Here is a 24,182-nt window from a genome sequence, read left to right as displayed (position 1 = left end):
ACACAAACTATCTTATTTATACAGATAAAAGGGTGAGAACTTAACAAACTAACAAAGGAAGCAGAATCAGATAAGTTTACCTGGGCAAGGCATGCATATCTTATTTCCTTATTAACTATTACCCATCTTCTGTTAATGTTTCGCCATTAGCACCATTGTTTATGCCTAATGTTTCTTTTCCTGGCACCTGTATTTCAACATTTCTTATCTCTGCTTAAAGGTACATACAACATTTCTTTAATCCATTCTTATTTTTACAATATAATTCATTCTATTTTCATACTGGACTGGATGGTATTACAAACCCCAATATACTGCATCGGTTATATCTAATCCCTTGTTTGGAGTCTATTGGGTGTGTGGAGAAAAGGCTTATTTAAGCTGGCCTGTCTCCTGGAAGGGGTCATGCTCTTTGGCCTGGTTAGAACCCCCTGTCCTATATCGAGATCACCTTCCTTCTGGACGTTTAAGAAATGTGCGAGGTGCCAAAAAGAATGTTGACTGGTCTCAACCCCTTACCTGAAAAGCGCTTAATGATTGGACAGGTAATCGTTTTCTGGATTTAACACGTGCTATAGTGCAAAGTGTAAACCAAACACAATGCTGAATGTGTATTCATACCCCCACACACTTTGGTCAAGGTATCCCGTTGTTGGGGGTACCCATCACTCTCAGGTCATGGGAAAATGTCACGTCTTGGGACAGTGCTTTCACCAGCTTGTCTGTTTCATGGAACAAGACTTGGTCCATTGATATGGTAGCCCAGGGTTCTTCTGCTTTCTGCATAACCCGGCACTCCTCAGACAAAAGCAGCTTTGTGGGTAATTTTACAAGCTGTAAAATCACTACTCAAACTTATTCCAGCTCCTCTTGGCACGTCCCTAAAGGATCTGGCTGGTATTGGCTATGTAATCATACAGTTTATAAAACCCTTCCAGCAGGTTGGGGTAACCTTCCAGCAAGTATGGGGGGAGGGATAGCTCAGTGGTTTGAGCATTGGCCTGCTAATCCCAAGTGGCTTAGCATCGTGAGTTCAATCCTTGAGGGGGCCATTTAGGGATATGGGGGCAAAAATCTGTCTGGGGTTTGGTCCTGCTTTGAGCGGGGGGTTGGACTAGATGACCTCCTGAGGTCCCTTTCAACCCTGAGATTCTATGAACACATATTTACTGGGGCTTTTTTGGTTTTGGGGCTTGTTGTAATCTTTGTATGCTTACAATGTTGTTGTTTGTGCTTTCAACAAATGATAAGTTTAATGTCCCAAATGTGCAAACCAACCCCTAAAGCTCGGCGTCCTTCCTTTGTAGTATAATTTCAGTTGTGTTCCTCGAGTCCCCTTGGTGGGTCCTCTAGGAACAAAGCAGGGGCTTGATGAGTTTGGCTTGATGGCCTGTTCTGCTTCGCAATAACACAGCAAGGCCTACTGAAGAGAAAAAATTTCCTGGCTGGGGTAAACAGGCCAGATTTATGACCTTGCTAGATAGGAGAGTGCTCGCAGGGTCTGGGAAAAATACTTGCAGAAGCTGGTTTGAAGCAACTTGTACCTTTTTGAAGCTTATCAAAAAATAACAGTCATTCTTCTCTTGTATGCTGGGAAAGTATAACTGGGAAGGTGCAGTGATGACGCGACGTAAGTGATGACGCGATGGAGCCGCTAATAAAACACAGTTTGAATCTGCAGAGGGGAGGGGCTGGTTCTGTGTGGAGCACGGGTTATTCTTCGTTGACGTGTGCATTAATAAAGAACTTGGCATTTGGACTTTGCTGGATTGTTTGTCTCTTTGTGGGACGCACCTGGAAAGTCTGGGATAGAGATAACCCCGACCCTGAGAAACCATCCAATGGGAAGAAAGGGGCCGAGCGCATCACGAGCTTCCTGGGACTGCAGCCCCCGGCGCAGTTCCTCATTCCCCTCGCACTCAGGCCTCAGGGTGGGTGAAGCTCAGCACTGGGGTGTTGGTGGCAGCGCTGAGGGTCCTGCACTGCCCCATTATGCTGTCTGCTCTGACCGTCCTTCTCCTCGGTGAGTGTCGGAGACCGCCAGGGCGTGTGTCTTTGGGGAGAGGGGTAATCTGAGACTGGGGGTGTGCCCATGTGGGGGTGGGGGGTCTGAGACCACAGTGTAGGATCCACTTGCTCTGGGATCTGGTCACTAACGAGCTGTCTCCTCTCCAGGCTGCTGGCTGGCCGGGCACAGCGCGGTGTGGGGAGGTGAGTATCAGTCTGTGCGTATGTAAGCGGGGGAATGGTCCCGCTATTGTGGGGAACTTTCCTGGCTTCCGTGCTACCCCGGTGAAGTGGGCTAGCGAAAGGATCTGAGTCCTCGCTCCCACTTCCTTTACCCAGAGGCCTCCCTGCCCTTGAGGACTCTCCTGTCTGGCAGCGTTCTCGTAGCCCCAACAAGGCTGGGCCCAGGATTCCTGGGGTGCTCGACCCCCAACCCTGCTGTGGCCACCTAGGACAGGGGCTAAGGTGTCCCCACTCCAGGGTACCCTCTCTGCACTGGGCACCTCCCTGACCCACTGATTATTCCATACAATTTAAAGCAAATACAAGTTGTTTACGTAACAATTAATTTAAAGAAAAGAATAAGAACAAATGGGAACGGTTACAGGAAAACACATCACTCTGCTCTGTGGCAGGGAACATTACAAACAGCGTCTCTGGACATCAAAGCACTTTGCAGTCAGTTCCTTGTAGGTCCCAGGCCTCCTTCTCAGGCCCTGGCTGTGCTGCAGTTAAGCGGCCGGTTAGACACTTGCAATGGCGGTGACCACACACCTCCGGGCTTTGGGTGGTGGGACCCTTCTTCCCAGCGTCAGCCCCCCGTCGGGTTAAGATCCCCCTCCCAGTCTGGTCTGCAAGGACCCTTGGCTGGGGCGTCTGTCTGTGCTGGGCCCTTTTACCAAGGTTCCCCCCTTGGCTGGCCCCAGTTGCTCACCACACCTGGCCCTCTGGCTGCAGCTCTGCTCCCAGCACGGGATCTGCTCTCCCTGGGCTGTGCCTCTGGCTCCGTGGCTGCAGCTCTGCTCCCAGCACAGGATCTGCTCTCCCTGGGCCGTGCCTCTGGCTCTCTGGCTGCAGCTCTGCTCCCAGCACAGGATCTGCTCTCCCTGGGCCGTGTCTCTGGCTCCGTGGCTGCAGCTCCGCTCCCAGCAAAGGATCTGCTCTCCCTGGGCTGTGCTTCTGGCTCCGTGGCTGCAGCTCTGCTCCCAGCACAGGATCTGCTCTCCCTGAGTTGGTTGCAGCTCTGGCCCCTCTGGATCTGGCCTGGCTCTGTTCTCCAGCTCAGCTTGCTCAGCCCCGCTCTGTCTGACTCCAGGCACATTCCTGCTCACACACGGAGGACGGGACCCACACTGGCCTTCTGTGTCCTTGATTAGCCGGCCCGCCCTGTCAATCAGGCTGACCTGGAGCTTTGGCCTCCTGCCATTGTTCCTGGGGACTGTCAGTCTCAGGGTCCTGATTTGCCATCGATCCCTCCCCTTTTAGTGCTGGGAGCTAGCAACTAAAACACCCCCCCTGAATGTTAGTAAGGGGGCAACAGTCCCCTTACACGTAGGAAGGTAACATCAAGGACGGGGGAGGGGCTGCATGGGGTGGGGAAAAGAGGATCTGAGCCCTGAACCTTCCCCAAAACTCAACCCAAACTCCCCCTGGGAGCTCAGACCCAGCCCCATTCTGTGCCCCCAACACACCCAGGGTGCAGCTAGGAGCTGAATCTGGCTCCCGGACTCTATCAAAGCAGCTGGGGTTTGACCCAGAGGTGAGCTGGAGCCGGTTCTCACCATTCGCAGGAACCGGCTGTTAAATTTAGAAACCCTTTTAAAACCGGTTGTTCCAGACCAACCGGATCTAAAAGGGCGGCCCCGGCCCCGGCCCCAGCTCAGCTCTGCTTCCTGGGCTCCTCCCCTGAAGGCTCTGCCCCTCCCTTCTCCTCCCCCTCCCCTGCTTCCCGCGAATCAGACGTTCGCACGGGAAACCTGGGACTCGGGACGGCTCAGAAGCAAGAAGCAGCTTGGCAAGGTAAGCTGGGGTGGGGGAGCGAGGAGGGCTCCAGGGAGTGGGGGCGCAGCCTAACCAGTCCTGCTCCAGCTGCGAGCGCCCCGGCTCCGGCTCCAGCCCCGGCTCCAGCCGCAAGCGCACCGGCTCCGGCCTCAGCTCCGGCCCCGGCTCCAGCCGCGAGCGCCCCAAGTCCGGCTCCGGTCCCGGCCCGGCCAGGCGCCCCGGCTGTGAGTGCCCCGGCTCCGGCTGCAAGCGCCCCGGCTCCAGCCCAGGCCTGGTTGAGCAGCGCCGGCCCCGGCCCCGGCTGAGAGGCTCTGGCCCCGGTTCCAGCCAAGCGGCTCTGGCCTCAGGCCGGGGCCAGAGCCACTCAGTCAGGGCCGGGGCTGCTCAACCAGTCCCGGGCCAGGCCAGGTCCAGGGCGCTCGGTCAGAGCAGACTGGGCTGGGCCGTGCCTCCCTGGAGCCCTCCTCGCTCCCCTGCCCCAGCTTACCTTGCCAAGCCTGGCTCCGGCCAAGCAGCTCCCCCTCGGGCCTGGTCCCTGCCAGGCGGCTCCGGCTCTGCCCCGGCCTGGTCCAGCGCCCCTGGCCCAGCCTCCAGTGCAGTAAGGGAGCAGGGAGCAGGTGTTGGAAGAGGGCAGGGGAGTTCGGGAGGTTGTGGGGGGGTGGATAGGGGTCAGGGCGGTCAGAGGGCAGGGAACAGGGGGGTTGAGTGAGAGCAAGGGTCCCGGGGGGCAGTCAGGAAGGATCAGAGGTTGGATGGGGAGGTGGGGGCCACTCAGGGGCAGGGGTTCCACTTCCAGGGGCAGTCAGGGACAGAGAGAAGGGGTGGTGGGATAGGGCAGGGGTCCCGGGGTGCCATCAGGAATGAGAGCAGGGGTTGGATGGGGCGGCAGGGGGCAGTCAGGGGAGAGGGAAGGGGGGTAGGGATCTGTGGGGGGGGCATCAAAGAATGTGGGGGGTTGGATGGGGCAGGAGTCCCGGGGGGGGCACGACCCCCTCGTGGGGTGAGGAGGAGGGACCCGGTTGTTAATTTTTTGGCAGCTCATCACTGATTTGAACCATCCACCGGGTTCAAACTTCTGCCCCCACCAGGCTGTGAGGATCGGGGACGGCACGTGGATTTATTTCAGCTCGTACAAACGCTAACAGGGCCCGTCTCTGGGCTCTAGATCCCCCTTGGGGTGACCGAACGTTCTTGGTCAGTGTAGCCATGGGGAGAACCACCCAGATCCGCCCCCATCCCCAGATCCACCCCCCAACAGCTCCTCCCCTGCACTCACAGCCCCCCGTTCCCTGGCCTCGGGAAAGGTGAATCATATGCGACTCCCACAGTCTGTGGTCACAGACGCTATTTCCAACCCCGGGGTGGGGGGCAGAGCGGCAGGGGGATCACTGGTCAGGCTCCCTGGCTGGCCTCGGAGGGGCTGGCGGGGGGGCAGGTGATCTCTCATGCAGCCGGGTCCTGAGCGATGTCTGGGTGACCCCCTGCCCCGAGCCCCATGGGCAAGCAGTGCCAATCCTGGTAGGGAACAGACTCCTAGAGAGGCCGAATGACGGATGGAGTGAATTGGGGTGGGAAGGAGGTGGGGGGGTGGGGTGTCTCCCCTGTTTAACACCTGTCTCTTCTTGACATCAGGGTGAGAATTTCCCAAACCCACGATCTGGGTGAGCCCCAGCAGGGTGGTGGCGCTCGGGGGAGAGTTTGTACCCAGACACGGAGTTCTTTCTGCGTAAAGCCCTGGGCCCAGCAGAGGGGATGTCTGGCCGGGGAGTGGGGATGGAGACATTGGGGGGTTCCCCAGCCAGCGGGGAGCAGCAGCCACTGGAGATTTGGGGCAGAGGAAGGGGGGATCCCTGCCCCCAGAGGGAGGTGCAGACTAGGAGGATCCTTTCCCAAGCAACACATCGGTTACAGGGTGATGGACGGAGCTGAAGTTTATAAACCTCAGTGTATAGTAGAGACTTGCACAGTCCCCTACAAGTCGGTGGTGGTGCTGTGCCCCCATCCTGGCTCCCATCCTCCCTGCTCTCCCCACTAGACCCCATTCCCCTCCCAGAGCCGGGGACAGGACCCAGGAGTCCTGGCTCCCAGCCCCCCCAGCAGAGAAGCCAGGGAGTGAATGGACTCTGGAGACTGGCCTGGCCTGTCACCCGCCGGGGAGCAGAGCTCTGGGCTCCAGGGGCTGGGGTTGCTCCGTGTCTCACGCTGTGAGCCCAGGGCTGAGAGGAAACTCTGGCCCCTGTGGAAAGGGATCCAGGAGCCCGTCCCCAGGGCCGCCGGGTCTGACCCACCACTGAGGCCGTGTGGTGAGGACGGGCCCCAGGAGTGAGTGACGGGGCCTGTGTCTCACGGCCTGTCTGCTTCCCCCTGCAGAGCCCAGCTACCCCAAACCCAACATCTCCCTGCTGAGCCCCAGCTGGGGGGTCTCCCTGGGGGGAGCCGTGACCATCCTTTGTTGCGGCCAGCACGAGGGCCTGCAGTTCGTGCTGAATAAAGAGGGACGCCGTGTCCAAATTGTGAATTCAGACTATCTCGCTCTGTTTCACATCAACAACGTGAGCCGGGAGGATGGCGGGAACTACAGCTGCTCCTATCACAACCAATCGGAGCCGTCTGCCGTGTCGGACTCCAGTGACCCCATGGAGCTGGCGGTGAGAGGTGAGGGGCCCGGCTCGGCACCTCTGTTCCCAGCCCCACCCCCAGCCCGAACCTCACAGGGGCTCGGTGCCAATGGGACGCTCAGAGCCAGGCTCTGCCCTGAGCCCTGACCCCGCAGAGGAGATGCCCGGCCAGGGAGCAGGGACGGAGTCACTGGGGGGTTCCCCAGCCAGGGGGGAGCAGGAGCCCCTGGAGACTCGGGGCAGGGAGGCTACTTTAACGCTGTCCCTTGTGCGTAGGAACCGGGAGTCGCTATTTAATCCTGTGATCCCATCGCCTCTGTTCTCCCGGCCCCGCCACAGGCAGTGCCCCGGCCGGGGCTGAATGAGGCAGGGGCTGCAGAAGTGGTGGCTTGGAGGACACAGCTCTGGGCTGGGCCCCAGCTCCTGGCGCAGCCACAGACTCTGTGTGACAGGAGCACGTCGTGGTTTTCAAAAGTGTCCTTCCTTGTGGGGGGGCCTCAATCTTGGGAGATCTCAGGCCAAGCGCCCACAAACCGAGACATCCCCAGTTAGTGGAGACGTCTGCAAACGCTGGCCTCAATAGTGCTGGATCCCTTGTGCTGGGGGAGCATGTAGGGCCCAGTCTTGTTCAGGGCCCCATTGTGCCAGGCGCTGCATAAACACAGAGTGAGGAGACAGTCCCTGTCCCGGGGAGCTCACGGAGGAAAGTGAATCTGTCTGTGCCTCAGTTTTCTCCTGTGTAGAACGGGGATAATGACCCCTCCCTGCCGCCCGGGGGGCTGATTCCCTTCCTGTGTGGGGCTCAGGCCCTGCCAGAGACCAGCCTGTGAGTCGCTCTGTCCACGGCAGTGGATGAGGCAGGGGCCACACACGGCATATGAGGATCCCGAGCACTAGGGAACTTTGACTCGGGGGCTGTGGGGCTGGGAGCCCAGCTCGCAGGGCCGGGATTCTGGGTGGGGGGAACTCTGGGATCTGGGAGAGAATCTCTGCTTGGGGCCCTGGATCTGCATGTGGTTGGGGCCAGCTGGGGCTGGGTGGGTGCCCGGGTCTGGCTCTCAGTGTCTGTCTCCTGTGCGCAGATCCCAGCTTACCCAGACCCAACATCTCTCTAAACTTCACCGCCCCAGGGGCAGACGTCACCATCCGGTGTCAGGTGCAGCGCCGGGACGTGAGGTTCTTCCTGCACAAGGCTGGACACCTGAAGCCGCAGCAACGCATGGACTCTGCTGGGGCCTGGGCCGAGTTCTGCATCCCCACCGTGGGCCGGCAGCACGGAGGGAGCTACAGCTGCAGCTACCGGCCCTGGTCAGAGCCCTTCATCTCCTCAGAGCCCAGCGACCCCGTGGAGATCATTGCAGCAGGTGAAGGGTCCAGCTCAGTGTCTCTGCTCCCAGCTCCACCCACAGCCGGACCCACAGGGGGTCTCTGCACTGATGGGACGCTCAGAACCAGGGTCTGCCCTGAGCCCTGTGCCTGGCAGAGGGGACACAGTGTCGTGGATCTGGGATGGAGTCACTTGGGGCTTCCCCAGCCATGGGGGGAGCAGCAGCTCCTGGGGGTTCAGGGCAGAGGGAGGGGGGATCCCTGCCCCCAGGGGGAGCTGCAGAGCAGGGGCCTTTCCCAGGGGATGCTCCCCCGGCTGCCCCTGCACTGGGGACGCACAGAGGAGTCAGGGCCCAGGCATAGGCGCCGACTCCTGGTGCTCTGGGGCTGGAGCACTCACTGGGAAAAACTGGTGGGTGCTCCGCACCCACCAACAGCCACGGTCCCCTCCCCGCCTCCGCCCCTGAGCGCGCCACGTCCCTGCTTCTCCGCCTACCTCCCAGCGCTTGCTGCTGCAAAACAGCTGTTTCACGGCGTAACAAGCTCTGGGAGGTAGGGGCAGGAGTGTTGTCACGGACTCACAGATCGTGCCCACTCGTGGCCCCATGCGGTCCATGGGGGGTGCCCCTTTCAAAGCGACAGCCCTTCTCGGGGGTCCACTCTCTCTCGGGGTCAGGCCTCTCCACCTCCTGTAGCTGCACCTCTCTGAGCCTTAGCACGTCTGTCTCTGCCGTGGGCCCCCTCAGGGAGTCCACTCGCTCTGGACCCCCACAGGCCTCCACCCCCCAAAGGGGTTGATGCCCCCTGGTCTCTAGCCCAGAGCGACTCTCAGCCAGTGTAACACAGGAGGGTTTATTGAGAGTTGAACCCAGCACAGGAAACTCTCAGGGCCTCAGGCCTGGCCTCCCTCAGCCCAGCACATCCCAGTCTCCCCTGCATCCAGGTGGGCTCTGCCTGCTCCCCCTCTCCGGCCCAGAGCCCCCCTGCTTCCCAGCTGGGCCTCCGATATCCCCGGCCCCAAGCCCCGCTCTGTCCATTGTCTTCTCTCCAGGGAAACAGGGTGGCCTGGGCCTCGTCTCCTCTCAGCCCCCCTCTGGCCCCCTCTGGCTGGAACCGGCTGGTCAGGTCACCGGGGTCCTCTCCCCGCAGCCCATTGTCCTCCCACTGGCCAGAACCAGCTGTGACTCCTGAGCTGGGTCTCCGGGTCCCCAGTCGCTGGGGTCTCCATCCTCCAGGCCATCGGCTGGGGTCCCAAGTTCCTTCTCCGGTCCTCTGTACCAACAAACTCCCTCTCCCCTCCCCTCGTTAAACCAGTAACACCCGGGGGCACTGAGTCTCCCTCCCTCTGCATGCAACCCCCTGGAAAACACAGAGAAAACAAGAAACATCCCCCCCACACACACACACACTTCGTCACAAGCGGGAACTCGCCGCGCTCAGGGGAGGAGGTGGGGATTTGGGGAAGGGGTTGGACTAGGGGCAGGGAGGGGGTGGAGTTGGGGTGTGGACTTTGGGGGAGGGGTTGGAATGGGGGTGGGAGGGGGTGGGGCAGGCATGGAGTCGGGGTGGGGCCAGGGGCAGAGGGGGATCGAGCACCCACCGGCGCCAGCAGAAGATGGCACCTTTGGGTCCAGGGGCTGCCCAGTCACAACCTCCCCCACCCCCCGAGACTGACAGTAGCGACCGATGCTGAGTCACGGGCTGAGGTGGATTAAGGTTTACTGGGGCCCTGGGCCAGAGCAAGGGGGATCCCTCCCCCCCTTCCACCTGCGTCCCTCTCCTGTTCCGCCTCCTCGGCCTGCGGCTCCACCCACAGCCCCACCCCTTTCTGCCCCATCCCGGGGCCCCGCCCCTATTCCACCCACGGCCCCACCCAAAACTGTCCCCACACTGCAGCCCCGCAACCCATTCGCTACTTTCTGCCCCCCCGACACACACACACTGTGACCCCCAGACCGGAGAAGCTCTGTCCCACGCCCTGGCCCCGGGGTGCAGCGGGGAGTGAGAGTCCCCCAGCCCTGAGGCAGCGGCAGGTAGCGAGAGTCCTCCCGTCCCGGGGCCGCAGGGGAGGTCCCGGTGCTAAGGTTTCCCCTGCCCGCCCTGCCCGCCTCCACCCCCCCCCCCCGGCACTCACGGCTGCTGCTGTTTCCCAGACGAATCGTCACCACCAGGTCTGACCGTCATCACTGGAGTGAGCGTGGCAGCTGCCATCCTCCTCCTCCTCCTCGTGGCCTTCGTCTGCTTCAGAAAAACCCGAGCCAGTGAGTGCCCCGCCCAGCGAGGGAAGGGTTAAACCTGCCGCTAAGCAGGGCGGGATGGGGGACTGTGCTGGGAAAGCCAAGGAGCGGGGGGCTCAGCAGGGGGCGCTGTTGCATGTGTAATCCCTGTACACACGCACCTGTCCCACCCCAGAGGAGCCGCATCTCAGTGCCAGCTGAGGGGTCCCTGTATAAAGAGCCATCGGCACCGGGCCTCTCCGGTACATGGGGTGCCAGGGGAGCCAAACTATGGATCAGGTTCGTTATAACGAGTCACTAACGAGGGAGGATTGGGGTCAGGAAAAGCCCCCCAGTTAATCTGCCCCTCCCCCTGGCACATGCTACGGTGTTGTGCTGCCCTCCATCCCTGCTGCCCTGGGGGTGGAGAGTGGCTGGGCGCTGGTACCGGGGGATCCCAGTCAGCTCATGGGGGATTGTGGTTTGTGTCCCTCTGCAGGAAGAGGAGCCGCATCGAGACCAAACAGGTAGGAACCTGGATCCTCCCCCTCCCGAGCGACCTGCCTGGGTCACAGGGCTCCTGGGTTCTGTCCCCAGCTTGGGGAGCAGAGTGGGGTCTAGTGGTTAGAGCGGGGTGGGGTCTGGTGGTTGGGGCAGGGGGGGTTAGGGAACTGGGTTCAGTGTGAGGCGGGGGGGGCTCTCTGTGTGTGTTGAAGAATCTCCCCCGTGGTTGGGGGGATATGACATTTACAAGGGAATTTTCTCTTTTAGCACAAGCCCTATGGGGGCATTAAAGGTGCCAGCTCAGGAAGAGCACATCTGTGAGTAACACACCCAAGGGGGTACCAGGGTGGGGCAGGACCCCTGGGGAGGGGCTTGGGGGGGTCTCCACCTAGATGGGGCGGGGCCTGATTTACAGCTGCTGCTGGGTGGGGCTAAGGAGAGGGCCCCAGAGGTAGCCGGTGTCAGCTGAGAGTGTTGGACTCCCAGGAGCTCCCTGGGGCCACCCTCCCTTCCTGCTCTAGGTCCCCATCCACTCCTGGCTCCCGGGCCCCTGCTCTAACCACTAGACTCCATTCCCCTCCTGAGCCAGGGTGAGAACACAAGCATCAGATGCCCAGCCCCCATCCCGCTGTAACACCCAGACAGCTCTGTGCCTCAGTTTACCTCTCTGTAACACGGGGCTAATGACTCTGGCCCATGCTGTGGGACGGGGAAGGGTGGGCTGTGCCAGGCTCTGAGCGCTATGGCTGGATGGAGGGGTCAGAGCTGGGTGTGGGGTTCTGCTCTGGGCTGGCCAGGGGTGCAGCTCAGCGGGTGTCTCTGTTCCACAGACACCAACATCGATGAATGGAAAGAGACGCAGACCCTGGTAAGTGTCCCCTGTTCCCCCATGGGGCCTGACCCCCAACCCTGACCCACATGGGCCCCAGCAGCCCCCTCACACCTCCCCTCCTCCTGGCACACTCAGTGGTTTGGGGCAGGGGTTGGGTTGCTGGGATGGGGGGTGGGTTTATGGGATCACCAGCTCCGTGCTCTGTGTTTGTTGGGGTGGTGGTGGATTCACACACACACTCAGCCCCGTCCCATCGAGCTGCTGTCCCCCTGCCCTGCCCAGACCCAGATATGGGGGCTGGTGTGGGGGGCTCAGCACCGGGAGGGGGAGGGGATGCACCGAGGTGGCTGTTTATATTATTTTGCTTCCTGTTAATCTCCAGATTTGTAATAAACACAGAACCACAAACCAGCCCAACCTGGGCACCCCACAGCCCCCCCTGTGCCCATGCCTGGGGGTGCATCGGCTGGTTATACAGGGACCCTTCGCCCGGCGCTGGGTTGCAGCCCCTCTGGGGAGGGGCATCAGTTGTCAGGTCACCGGGGTTCTCAGCCTGACTCTGGGCGAAGCTGCAGAAGGGTCTGGTGCCCGTGACCAATTGGCGCCGGCTGTTTACAGCCCCTCCGTGGGGTCGTCCCTTCCCCGCTGTGCTGGGGGATCCATCGCTGTGAGCCGGGGTGGGGGGAGGGAGGGGGGGCTGAGGGGAAGTGATCCCTGGTTGGTGCCCCTATGAGAGATTGAGGGGTCATCACCCTGCGACCCCAATGTTCCCCTCCTCGGGACCTCGGGCCAGACAATGTGAACAAAGGGAGAGCCCCACAGCTAATCCCCCCCCCCCCATGGAACTTCCCCGCAAGGGCCCCAGACCCTGGTTCTGGGGTGACATGAAAATCGCCACTTGCAGGGAGCAGTGCGGGGGCTAGGACTCGGAGCTGGGCATTTCTGAATCCCCCCTGCAGGGGGTGGGGGGCAGTTTTCTATTAAACGAGGCTTTGTTACCCTTCAGTGATGAGCAGAGAAAGAGTCCCCTCAGCTTCACCATCATGGCCCCGGCATGAGATGCTCCCCACCCCTGGCCCCTGCAGCCTCCGGACCTACAGATCAGCCTGCAGAGACACCACTGACCCACATCCGCCTGCTCCTGGGTGCTCAGACATCGGCTGGCTCCCTGTTGCCTCAGTTTCCCTTAACTCCTGCTTAAAGAGCCCCCCTAAGTCTGCTAGTCCCCACAAGTGACACTCTGTACCTCGGGGGGAACACCCTCCACCCCCATGTTCATCCTTATAATATGATAGTTAATAAATCAGTTTGTTTATTCTACCTGACGCAGTGCGTTTGGCTTGAAGCGTATCAGAGACTCCCCTTGGGATAACAAGCCCGGTACGTGGCAATTTCTTTGTTAAATTAAGAAACTCATATAAGTTTGCATCCTCCAGCGGGCAGAACTGGGCACTGCAGGACGGAGGTTCCCACGGGGGTGTCTGGGACCGGAGATATCGGCTGGTGACATTCGGTTGCACAGTCCCAGCAGCGGCTGCCCAAAGTTCTCACTCTGTAGCTGGGAGCCGCTCACACGCCAGAGGCTGTGGGGGAGCAGCCCAGGAGTGGGGGTCTCCCAGCGGAGCAGGGTGGGGCTGGCTCCCAGAGTCGAGTGCTGGAGTGACCGAGCAGATCACCCATCCAGATAACACCAGAGGAACATCACACACCCCCGGCTCTGGGAGGGGCGTGGGGTATCTCCTTGCTGCAGGGCTGGGGAATGGCTGGCTCACGGGGGTGGGCAATGGGACACGGGGGTCTCTCCCCTCTGGGGGGCATTGGCTGCAATCCAGCCCCACGGCAGGAGCACAAGAAGACTCAACTATCCTCACCAGTGGGTGGGGGTCCCGTATCCCTTTGCCCCTCCCAACCCATGTCCCTCCAGAGTTTTCCCCAGGAATTGAAATTAGGGGAGTTGTTCCAATTTATAGGGGGCGGTCAGGGCTGATAAGGGCTGAGATCATGAGGGTGAGGGGGGCTGTGTGACACCACAGTAAAAACTGAAAAATGTTTCATGACCATTTTATTAGATTTAACACGTTTTAAAATCATCACAAATGAAAGTTGGCTACTCAAGCCTTCCATGCAGCACTACGTCTACATCCTTCTTGGTTTCCTGTTATAATTTTGCACAGCTCTGTTAATGAACTTCTTGAATGCAGCGCATTCATCTTCGGTGGTTCTTGTGTGTCCGATACTTCCATTTCTTCAATTGATATGTGTCACGGAGTGTAGGGGAGTCAGGCCCTGCACCCCTGGGCTCCCTGCCGATTCACAAGGACTCTCAGCCAGCCAGTAAAGCAGAAGGTTTATTTAGACGACAGGAATACAGTCCAACACAGGTCTTGCAGGCACAGATAACCGGATCCCCCCTGTTAGGTCCATCTTGGGGCCCCAGGAGCCCCACAGCCCCCATTGGGGATCAGAGCCCTGTCTCTGCTTCCCCTCTTTTCCCCAGCCAGCTCCAGTCTGCCCAACCCCCTCCGGCCCCTCCTCTCTGCTCAGCTTCTTTCCCGGGCCAGGAGGTCACCTGACCCCTTTGTCTCCAACACCTTTAGATCCACCTTTGCAGGGGAGGTGCTCGGGCCATCAGTTGCTAGGAGACAGAGTGTCAGGCATTCGGTTGCGCCGGCCTTCTGCTTTGCTAGATACTTAGAGGCCTGCACCCAGCATTCCCAGCCCCCAGTACGAACAGCCCCACTTCGTCACAATATGCTCATTAGTTCATTCCCATGATGAGGCAGAAGGCGACTTCTTTCAGAACACAAAATCCTATTCAGTGAGGAAAAAGTGATGAATTCCTACTTCTTTCATCTCAGGAAACGTGGCACAAAGATCGGGTTGAGCCACTAGTGATGATACAAAAGAAGTTGAAGTCAAATCTTCATTCAATTGTCATATGATATTCCCCTGTGTGTTCAAAGTCTCTGTTCTGTCCTGATCACGTGGCAGCCCCATTGCTGGTGGTGCCTCACTCCACTCAACTGTCTGTATTTTATAGGACAGGGATCTATAAAAGCTAGTTAGAGGTTGAGTAGAATCTAGAAGTTGCTGTTGTAGATTTGTAAGAATCAGGTCTGTGTACTTTTTCAGCTGGCTTAACAAACACTTCTTGTCCTCTTCACTTAAGGAATCAATATAAATGCCTTCATTAGTCAACTTCTGGACTGAAGTCTTTGCTTCTTCCGGTACTTTTTCAATGGATAGCTCTCTGGTTGATCCAAATATAGCTTCTATTGCTGGACAAAGATCTACTACTGTTGTAGCAGATGCCTGGATTCATTGTTTAATGATCCAAGTGGTTTCCACAGTAGACTTACGAGAGAGAAAATGGCAATAGTCTTCTCTGAATGTAGTAGCAAAAGTAATCCACCAGCCTCACTACTTAGATCCATCCTATTTCAATAGATACTTTCCAAAGCCAGTAATAATGGCTGGAGTAATTTCAAGACAATAGACAAGGATCGCTCATGAGAAAGCCAGCGGGTTTTCCCAGATTGGCCTAATATGAACTTCAGTCCCAGTGTATCTTCTATATTTTCCAAGATATTCAGTCTTTTTGGACTCTTGCTGAAAAAAGAATATAATGAAGACATTAAATCTATAGTTTTTTAAATTTCTTTTGAAGAGTCTGCAGCTCGTACTAGCACTAGTTGGAGTAGGTGACCTATGCAGTGTGTATAGGTGAGATTAGGGTTACACTTTTCTCTGAGCAAAGCTTGTGCTCCACCATGTCTTCCAGAGAAATACACAAGCAGCCATCTGTTTGACAAGCATTTAACTCTTCTAACATGTGGGTTGTCACAAATGCAGCCAATTTGTCTTCTATAACTTGAACATCTAGAAATGCATCTACTGGCCTACCCCTGACATTAAGATAACGTACACGTCTTCATACTTCATGCCCGTTTGCATCGGTGCATTCATCAGATATGTACGCAAATTTTTTGAATGTGGTGAGAGTTCTTCACTTTTTTGAAGACTTTCACTGTTGCACCACATGCGTCTAGCCAGTCAGTTGAGTTTCTTGCAGAAAGATAGTGAGCATTTGCTGGTCGACCACTGTTCAAGTTCAGGATGAACAAGTGACTGTGCACTTAACATTGGCCTCCAGTTTGTAGTGTGTGGCATCTTTTGCTTAAATAGAAAGTAGGATGCCACAGTCATGTTTGTTCGCACGAACTGTGTTGTGTCTCCAGCATTTTTAAGAGCCTCATTAAGTACTTCTAAAATTGGCTTTGACAGTGATTGGCTTATAAGGCTTTCTGCATGTTGGTGCAGTCCAGAGGCCTAGTGTTTTGCAGCCTTTTCACATAGTTTGCCAGCATTGGCTTTGCTGACCGGTCTGGCAAACCAAGCTCCTCCACTTTTACCAATTACAGCACTGGGAAGCTTTCTTCCTTCGTAAGCTTTTTTGCAAGAGGTGCACCAGTTGCCATCTTTTGTAACTTCAGTAAATGGGAACACTTGACCAACAGACATCAGGAACTGCCTTTAGGTTTTGGAGACACTTCAGTAGTAGCTGTATTTGTGCTTGGTCTGGTTGGCTGTAGATACACCACTTGAACCTTCAGATGACATGTTGATATATTCTTGGTTCTTGGTGTGTTCTTCACCGTGGTTGGTTTTTGAGGCCTTTGAGTGGAAAACTTGTTGCTTTTTTTTTTTGTCTTTTCATTTTCACTTTGACCTGCAACATATAAAAGAGATATTAATAAATTAAATGTTTTCTTAGGAGAATTCAAATTTTACATAAGGATAATGCAAATTACACCAAATCACATAACAGTTCTAGATTTCTAAAACACATATAAATTAAAAAAAAATTATTTAAGCTGACTTTTGAAAAGTAAGCCATCACGGGATAAGAGGGAAGGTTTTCTCATGGATCAGTAACTGGTTAAAAGATGGGAAACAAAGGGTAGGAATAAATTATCAGTTTTCAGAATGGAGAGAGATAAATAGTGGTATCCCTGAGGGGTCGGTACTGGGACCATTACTGTTCAGTATATTCATAAGTGATCTAGAAGAAAGGGTAAATAGCGAGTTGGCAAAATTTGCAGATGATACAAAACAATTCAAAATAGTTAAGTCCAAAACTGACTGCGAAGAGTTACAAAGGGATCTCACCAAACTGGGTGACTGGGCAACAAAATGGCAGATGAAATTCAGTGTTGATCAGTGCAAAGTAATGCACATTGGAAAGCATCATCTCAATTCTACATACAAAATGATGGGCTCTAAATTAGCTGTTACCACTCAAGAAAGAGATCGCGGAGTCATTGTGGATGGTTCTCTGACGTGATGGTTCACATCCACTCTGTGTGCAGCGGCAGTGAAAAAGCGGAACCAAATGTTAAGAACCATTAGGAAAGGGACAGGTAGGACAGAAATTATCATAGAGCCGCTATATAAATCCATGGTTCACCCAACTCTTCAAAACTGCTCGCAGACCCGGTCACCCCATCACAAAAAAGAGATATTGGAATGGGGAAAGGTACAGAGATGGGCAACTAAAATGATTAGGGGTATGAAACAGGAGAAGAGATTAAAATGACTGGGACGACTAAGGGGGGATTGGATAGAGGTCTATAAAAGCATGACTGGTGTGAAGAAAGTGAATAAGGAAGTGTTATTTACTCCTTCCCATAACACAAGAACTAGTGGTCATGCAAGGAAATTAATTGGCAGCAGATCATAAAAACAAAACAAAAAGAAGAACTTCTTCACGCAACCTAAAGTCAACCCACGGAACTTGTTGCCAGGGGATGCTGTGAAGGCCAAAATTATAACAGGATTTTAAAAAGATCTCGATAAGTAAGTGGAGTTTAGGTCCATCAGTGGCTATTAGCCAGGATGGGGAGGGACGCAACACCATCCTCTGAGTGTCCCTAGCCTGTTTGCCAGGAGCTGGGAATGGGCACTTTGATGACTCCCTGTTCTGTTCATTCCCTCTGAGGCACCTGGCACTGGCCACTGTCAGAGGACAGGATACTGGGCTAAATGGTGTGACGAAGTGGGGGATATGCTTGTTTTTTCCTTGGTTTTTCCAGTGGTTTACATGCAGAGGGGGTGGGACTCAGTTTCCCCGGGTGTTACTGGTTTAACGAGGTGAGGGGAGAGGGAGTTTGTTGGTACAGAGGACCGGAGAGGGAACTGGGACCCCAGCCAATGGCCAGGAGGACGGACACTTCAGCGACTGGGGACCTGGCGACCCGGAGGCCCAGCTCAGGATTCGCAGCTGGTTCTGGCCAGTGGGAGGACAATGGGCTGCGATGAGAGGACCCCGGTGACCTGACCAGCCAGTTCCAGCCAGAGGGGGCCGAGGACAGAAGAGGGGAGAGGAGGCCCAGGCGCCCCGTTTCCCTGGAGAGAAGACAATGGACAGAGGCAGGGCCTGGGCCTGGTGATATGAGATGCCCAGCTGGGAAGCAGGGGGTCTCTGGGCTGAAGAGGGGGAGCAGGCAGAGCCCACCGGGATGCAGAGCAGACTGGGATGTGCTGGGCTGAGGCCAGGGCCGGCTCTAGGTTTTTTGCTGCCCCAAACAAAAAAATAAATAAATAAAAAGCCGAAGTGCCGCTGCCGAAGGAAAAAGACGACGGAGTGCCGCCTCTGGCGCTCAAATGCTGCCCCTTGAAAAGTGCCTCCCCAAGCACATGCTTGGGGCGCTGGTGCCTCAAGCTGGCGCTGGCTGAGGGAGGCCAGGACTGAGACCCTGAGAGTTTTCTTTGCTGTGTTCAGACGCTCAATAAATGGTCCGGGCTAGAGAACACGGTTGCATCAACCTCTCTGGGGGGTGGAGGCCCCAGGGGTCCAGAGCGAGTGGCCTCCCTGAGGGGGCCCATGGCAGAGACAGACGTGCTAAGGCTCAGAGAGGTGAGGCTCCAGGAGGTGGAGGGGCTTAACCCCCAAACTTCCCCAAGAAGGGCTGTCGCACTGAAGGGGGGTCCCCCCACAGACCGCACGGTGCAAAGAGCAGGCAGGATCTGTGAGTCTGTGACAACCCCGCACTGAGGCCGCGGGGTGAGGACGGGCCCCAGGGCTGAGTGACGGCGCCTGCGTCTCACGGCCTGTCTGCTTCCCACTGCAGAGCCCAGCTACCCCAAACCCAGCATCTCCCTGCTGAGCCCCAGCTGGGGGGTCTCCCTGGGCGCAGCCGTGACCGTCCGGTGTTGGGGGCAGCGCCGGGGCGTGCGGTTTGTGCTGAATAAAGAGGGACGCCATGTCCAAAGTGTGAATTCGGACTTTCTGCCTCTGTTTCACATCAACAACGTGCACCGGGAGCACGGCAGGAGCTACAGCTGCTCCTATCACAGCCAATCGGAGCCGTCCACCTTGTCGTACCCCAGCAACCCCGTGGAGCTGGTGGTGAGAGGTGAGGGGCCCGGCTCAGCATCCCCGTTCCCAGCCCCACCCCCAGCCAGACCCTCACAGGGTGTCACGGAGTCCCCGGGCGATGCTCTGGAACTGCTCCCCACAAAGCCAGTCAGGACTCTGGGGAGCCTCCCCTCCCTTGGAGCAGACTGTCTCCAGGGCAAGAAGCTCACACGGCTTCACCTCCTGGGTCTCTCCTTGGAGCATTCAGCATCCTCTGCCCCTCCGTGCGCTTCCCACAGCGAGTCCGCGCAGGCGGGGTCCTGGGGAAGCCACAGGGTCCTGCACCCCCACTTCACAGTCAGACGTGACTCTCAGCCAGCCAGTAACACAGAGGTTTATTCGATGACAGGAACAGGGTCTAAAACAGAGCTTGTCGGTACAGAGAACGGGACCCCTCGGCCGGGTCCATTGTGGGGGGCAGTGAGCCAGACCCCCACGTCTGCACTTCACTCCTCGTCCCCAGCCAGCTCCAGACTGACACCCCCCTCCAGCCCCTCCTCCTCTGCTCAGCTCCTTTCCTGGGCCAGGAGGTCACCTGATCCCTTTGTCTCCAACACCTTCAGTTGGCACTTTTGCAGGGGAGGGCCCAGGCCATCAGTTGCTAGAAGACAGAGTGTCAGGCATTTAGGTGCACTGGCCCCTTCCTCTGCAGCAATCACACACCCTGATCCCACCACCTAGATATTAAGAACTGCAGGGGGGACACTGAGGCACCAACACAGTATTCAGAGAAAACATTAAGAACATTCCCAGTTCATCACATCTCTCCCCCCTTCGAGACCGAACTGAGCGGGGTCACTCCAGCCAATGACCTGGGGAAGTTTGAACCCACCAACGTTCCCATGGATGCCCCAGCATCTCTCCCATTCCTTGGTGTGAGTTACACCAGGACAGTCCAGTTTCTTTGCTTGAATGTGCTTGATGGCACTCGCAGGCCACATGTGGGAAGGTTTATGCGGCCTGAACACTGGGGTCCTGTCCCCACAGCCCATTGTCCTCCCACTGGCCACAACCATCTGTGACTCCTGAGCTGGGTCCTCTGGTCCTCAGCTCCCCAGTCACTGGGGTCTCCATCCTCCAGGCCATCAGCTGGGGTCCCAAGTTCCCTGTCCGGTCCTGTGTAACAACAAACTCCCTCTCCCCTCACCTCATTAAACCAGTAACACCCAGGGATACTGAGTCCCACTCCCTCCGTATGCAACCCACTGGAAAACCAAGGCAAACACAAGAAAATCCCCCACTTCATCACAGCTATGTCTGGGTGACCCCCCTGCCCCCGAGCCCCATGGGCAGGCAGTGCCAACCCTGGTAGGGGACAGACTCCTAGGGAGGCCAAAAGACGGGTGGACTGAATTGGGGTGGAGGGGAGGCGGGGGGGGGGGTGTCTCCTCTGTTTAACTCCTGTCTCTTGTTCAAAGCAGGGCGTGAATTTCTCAAACCCACCATCTGGGTGATCGCCAGCACGGTGGTGGCACTCGGGGGAAGCATCACCATCCGCTGTGCGGGTTGGTACCCGGGCATGACGTTCTTTCTGCGTAAAGCTGGACACCTGAACCTGCAGGTGCGGCTGGTACCTGATGGGACCGTGGCTGAATTTCCCATCCCCAATGTCACCCGGGAAGATGGAGGGAGCTACACCTGTGACCGTCACTCAATAACATATCAGAGTCACTGGTCGTATCTGAGCAACCCCGTCGAGATCATTGTAGCAGGTGAGGGGCTCGGCTCAGCACCCCGGCTCCCAGCCCCACACCCAGCTAGACCGTCAGGGGGTCTCTGCGCTGACAGGACGCTTAGAGTCAGGCCCTGTCCTGAGCCCTGGGACCAGCAGAGGGGACGCCCAGCCAGGGATGCAGTCACTGGGGGCTTCCCCAGCCAGGGGAGAGCAGCAGCTCCTGGAGGTTCAGGGCTGAGGGAGGGGGGGATCCCTGCCCCCAGGGGAGCTGCAGAGCAGGGGGACCTTTCCCAGCCAACACATCAGTTAGGGGGTGATGGACGGAGCTGAAGGTTATAAACCTCAGTGTATAGTACAGACTTGCACTGTGCCCTACAAGTCAGTGGTGATGCTGTGGACAGAACCCAGGATCCTGGCCCCCATCCCCCTGCTCTCTCCACTAGACCCTGTTGGTGGCACCAGGCATGGCCCACTATTAACAGAAGGGTGGAAAACAACAGTGCCAATGAGGCCTCCCTGTATTAGGCCTAAATAAACCAAAGTTGCCTTACGCTTGCCCACAGTGCGCCCATGTTTAAACTCGGATCGACCTTACAAGTCAGTAACCGAGAATGGAATGTGTTATCAGTGCAGCACTGATACCAGAAGGCAATTCCTGCTTGCACCTGGATAGCACAGAGGGAGTTAAGCAAAATAACCGGTCGGGAAAAAGTTACTAACGAGATGATGTATTTTCTGCCAAGTATGATTTAACCTGTTTAGAGTAATTGCTACTTTATAATGTATCTGCTGTATGGGAACTAGGAGGGAGGGAAGAAGAGGGGGGGGAAGGGGGAGCTGGGCAGTGGGGGTAATAGAGATGCTTAGCTAAAATCATGTATAAAGAGAGAAAGCTGCTTGTATGGAGGGTGCTCGATTTGAGACTTATCTGCCTCCGAGCACCGGGTTTTGAGATCTCAAATAAACCTTTTTTTTTGCTTCTCCACCTTGGTGTGTCTATTGGAGCGAAGCACACCGGGCAACGAACCACTGTTGCTGTCGCCTCGGGCCTTTGTACCGGCAACAGTTTTGGCGTCCCTGGGTGGGCTCGAGGCTAAATTTAGCCTTGCCCGGACCCCTCCTGGAGGTCGACAGATTGCGGCGACGACCGACGCCCAGCGCGCACCGGTGACTTCATCGGGGGCCTCGGCGGAGACGTGGTGTGGTCGACCCCGGAGGGCACTACGGTGCAACGCGCTCAGATAGTGGAGAAGCAGCTGCGGGCGACGGTGGGGAACCGGTCTCGTGGATAAGGTAGGAACAGTCCAGTGCTGTTAACCTTTTGTTTGCCTGTTAAAACCTGGGGACGCCCAGTGTCTTCCCATAGGTATGGGGCAGGGACAGAGTACAGGCAGGGTACAGTGTACACCCTTAGAATGCATTCTGATGAATTGGAAAGTGTTTGGAAAAGATCCATTGACTAAAAGTAAACTAAAAAGATTCTGTACAGTAGACTGGCCTCAGTACCAGCTAGAGGGCCAGGAGAGGTGGCCACCGGAGGGATCACTTAATTACAACACGATCCTTCAATTAGCTTTGTTTTGTCAGCGAATGAATAAGTGGAATGAACATATGTATGTACAGTTGTTTATGTTGTTAAGAGATAGGTCAGATCTGTTGCAAGAGTGTAATTTGACTCCGACAGGCTCGGTAGTCACTGCTGTTAGTTCCCCGAACCCCTCCCTGGTTGTAATGGCAGAGTCGGTGTCCCCTTCGGCTCCTACACCCCCACCATATAAAGACCAGGTGCCTCGGGTTCCAGAGATTGCTCCTTCAGTGGGACTTTATCCGTTGATTACTGAGACTGTGGTGGCCCGCCCGGTAGCGGAGGGGCGCCGGGCCACTACTATGCTAGTTTACTCGCATGTGCCTTTTAACCCAGTGGACCTAGCAGCCTTTAAGGGATAGGCAGGGGAATTCTCCACGAATCCCAGCAAGTTCATTTCGGTTTTTGAGGGATGTTTTGCCAGCCATAAGCCTGACTGGGATGACTGTAATATCCTTATGAGGACCCTGTTGTCTGAAGTGGAGAGGAACCAGGTTATAGCTAAGGCAAGGGAAGAAGCACAAATAAGGCATGATCAGGATCAGGTTCATGTCCCCATTCCTGCTGTCATGGTCCCCACAGCAAATCCTGGGTGGAATCCTAATGATCCACTGGATCGGACCCGCCTCACCGTGTATAAGGAGCTGCTTTTGCACGGACTCCGGCACTCAGCTGTTCGCCATAACAATTGGGCCAAACCTTACGAGCTCATACAGGAGCCTAAGGAAAGTCCGGTCGCTTTTCTGCAGCGTATCCGGGATGCCATTCGGCAACACACTAACGCAGACCCTGATGCTGAGGCAACTGAGGCAATTATAAAGGGTATCTTTACCAGCCGTGCGGCCCCTGACATTAAAAAAAAATTGCAGAAAAAGGAGGATTTGATGGGCATGTCTGTGGCACAGATTTTGGAAACTGCAAACAAGGTTTACAGCCTCAGAGAGGGAGAGAAGGAAAAGAGGCAAGTGAAGATGATGGTTGCAGCAGTTCAGGCTGGTGACAAAAGGAAGTTTCAGGAAGGAGGTGGAAGGGGCCGGGGAATGAGAGGCCGTGGACGTGGGCGCCCTGGCTCACAGAAAAGGCGTTTGGGTCGCAATCAGTGTGCCATATGCCGGAAGGAGGGACACTGGAAAAATGAGTGCCCCGAGAGGGAAGATACCCCTATGATGGCAGCAGAGAATCAAGACTAGGGGTGTCAGGGGAGACGGACTATCCTGCCCCCAGAACCCCGAGTAAAAATGCGGGTGGGAAATTCGGAAATAGACTTTTTAGTAGACTCTGGAGCAGCTCGAACCGCTGTAAATCAACCCCTTCAGCTGCCTGTGGCAGATTCCCTCACTGTGGTCGGTGCTACAGGAAAAGGAATTAAGTGTCCAGTGTATGCTCCAGCAGAATGTGCTTTGGGAGACAGAACTCTCTCCCACAAGCTGGTTTACCTCCCCGACTGTCCAACGCCTCTACTGGGACGGGATCTGCTTTGTCGCTTAGGTGCCACCCTGCACTTCACCCAAGATGAAATCACCCTCACCCTGCCCCCAGAGAATGCCTGGATAATGACTCTTGCAGTTGAGCCCTCAGCCATGCAAGCCCCAGAGTGGAGCCAGTGGGAGGACCAGGTTTTTCCTCTAGTATGGGCATCGGGGGCCCCAGGAAAGGCAGCACATCACACCCCCATTAAGGTTCAGCTCCTGCCAGGAAAAGGTCCGGTGCGAATCAAGCAGTATCCGATCAAGAGGGAGGCCAGAGAAGGGCTGCAGGAAACTATAAATCAGTTTCTGAAGTATGGGGTACTGCGAGAATGCCAGTCAGCCTGGAACACCCCCATCCTGCCTGTTCGAAAGCCCAATGGTACCTATCAGCTGGTCCAGGACCTGAGGGCAGTTAATGGACGGGTTAAGACTCTGCACCCCCTTGTTCCAAACCCGTATACACTGTTGGCATCTATAGGGGGGCAGTACACCCACTTTTCGGTCCTAGACCTGAAAGATGCTTTCTTCACAA

At 56.4% G+C, this 24,182-nt stretch overlaps 3 protein-coding genes across 12 annotated transcripts in view; all 3 read left to right on the top strand.

The window, feature by feature from the left end:
* LOC123349928 (immunoglobulin superfamily member 1-like) overlaps nucleotides 1–24,182 on the top strand; it is a 448,190-nt gene that overhangs the window by 347,634 nt on the left and 76,374 nt on the right. The gene's annotated exons all lie outside the window — the stretch shown is intronic.
* Nucleotides 345–24,182, top strand: part of LOC123349926 (immunoglobulin superfamily member 1-like) — a 48,349-nt gene continuing 24,511 nt past the window's right edge. For 3 of the 9 annotated variants that reach the window (XM_044988229.1, XM_044988223.1, XM_044988222.1), the window contains exon 1: nucleotides 351–545. In XM_044988229.1, the coding sequence (XP_044844164.1) occupies nucleotides 474–545 (72 nt within the window). In that variant the 5' untranslated portion in view covers nucleotides 351–473. Of the gene's footprint in view, nucleotides 546–20,496; nucleotides 20,634–24,182 lie in introns of those variants that run through there. The other 6 variants (XM_044988219.1, XM_044988216.1, XM_044988215.1 and 3 more) reach the window with 4 other exon arrangements.
* On the top strand, nucleotides 1,808–12,824 carry LOC123349929 (leukocyte immunoglobulin-like receptor subfamily B member 3). 2 transcript variants are annotated; one of them, XM_044988232.1, is made up of 9 exons: nucleotides 1,808–2,023; nucleotides 2,176–2,211; nucleotides 6,379–6,663; nucleotides 7,757–7,990; nucleotides 10,106–10,213; nucleotides 10,668–10,695; nucleotides 10,940–10,989; nucleotides 11,503–11,540; nucleotides 12,511–12,824. In XM_044988232.1, the coding sequence occupies exons 1-9, from the start codon at nucleotides 1,993–1,995 to the stop codon at nucleotides 12,511–12,513; spliced, it is 813 nt and encodes a 270-aa protein (XP_044844167.1). In that variant the 5' UTR covers nucleotides 1,808–1,992; the 3' UTR covers nucleotides 12,514–12,824. The 2 variants fall into 2 exon arrangements, with proteins under 2 accessions (XP_044844167.1, XP_044844166.1); XM_044988231.1 differs by having other exon boundaries at nucleotides 1,828–2,023; nucleotides 7,709–7,990.

The sequence above is a fragment of the Mauremys mutica genome, chromosome 15 (assembly GCF_020497125.1).
Source record: "Mauremys mutica isolate MM-2020 ecotype Southern chromosome 15, ASM2049712v1, whole genome shotgun sequence".
Taxonomy (NCBI): Eukaryota; Metazoa; Chordata; order Testudines; family Geoemydidae; genus Mauremys; species Mauremys mutica.
This window is presented reverse-complemented; position numbering and strand designations above follow the sequence as displayed.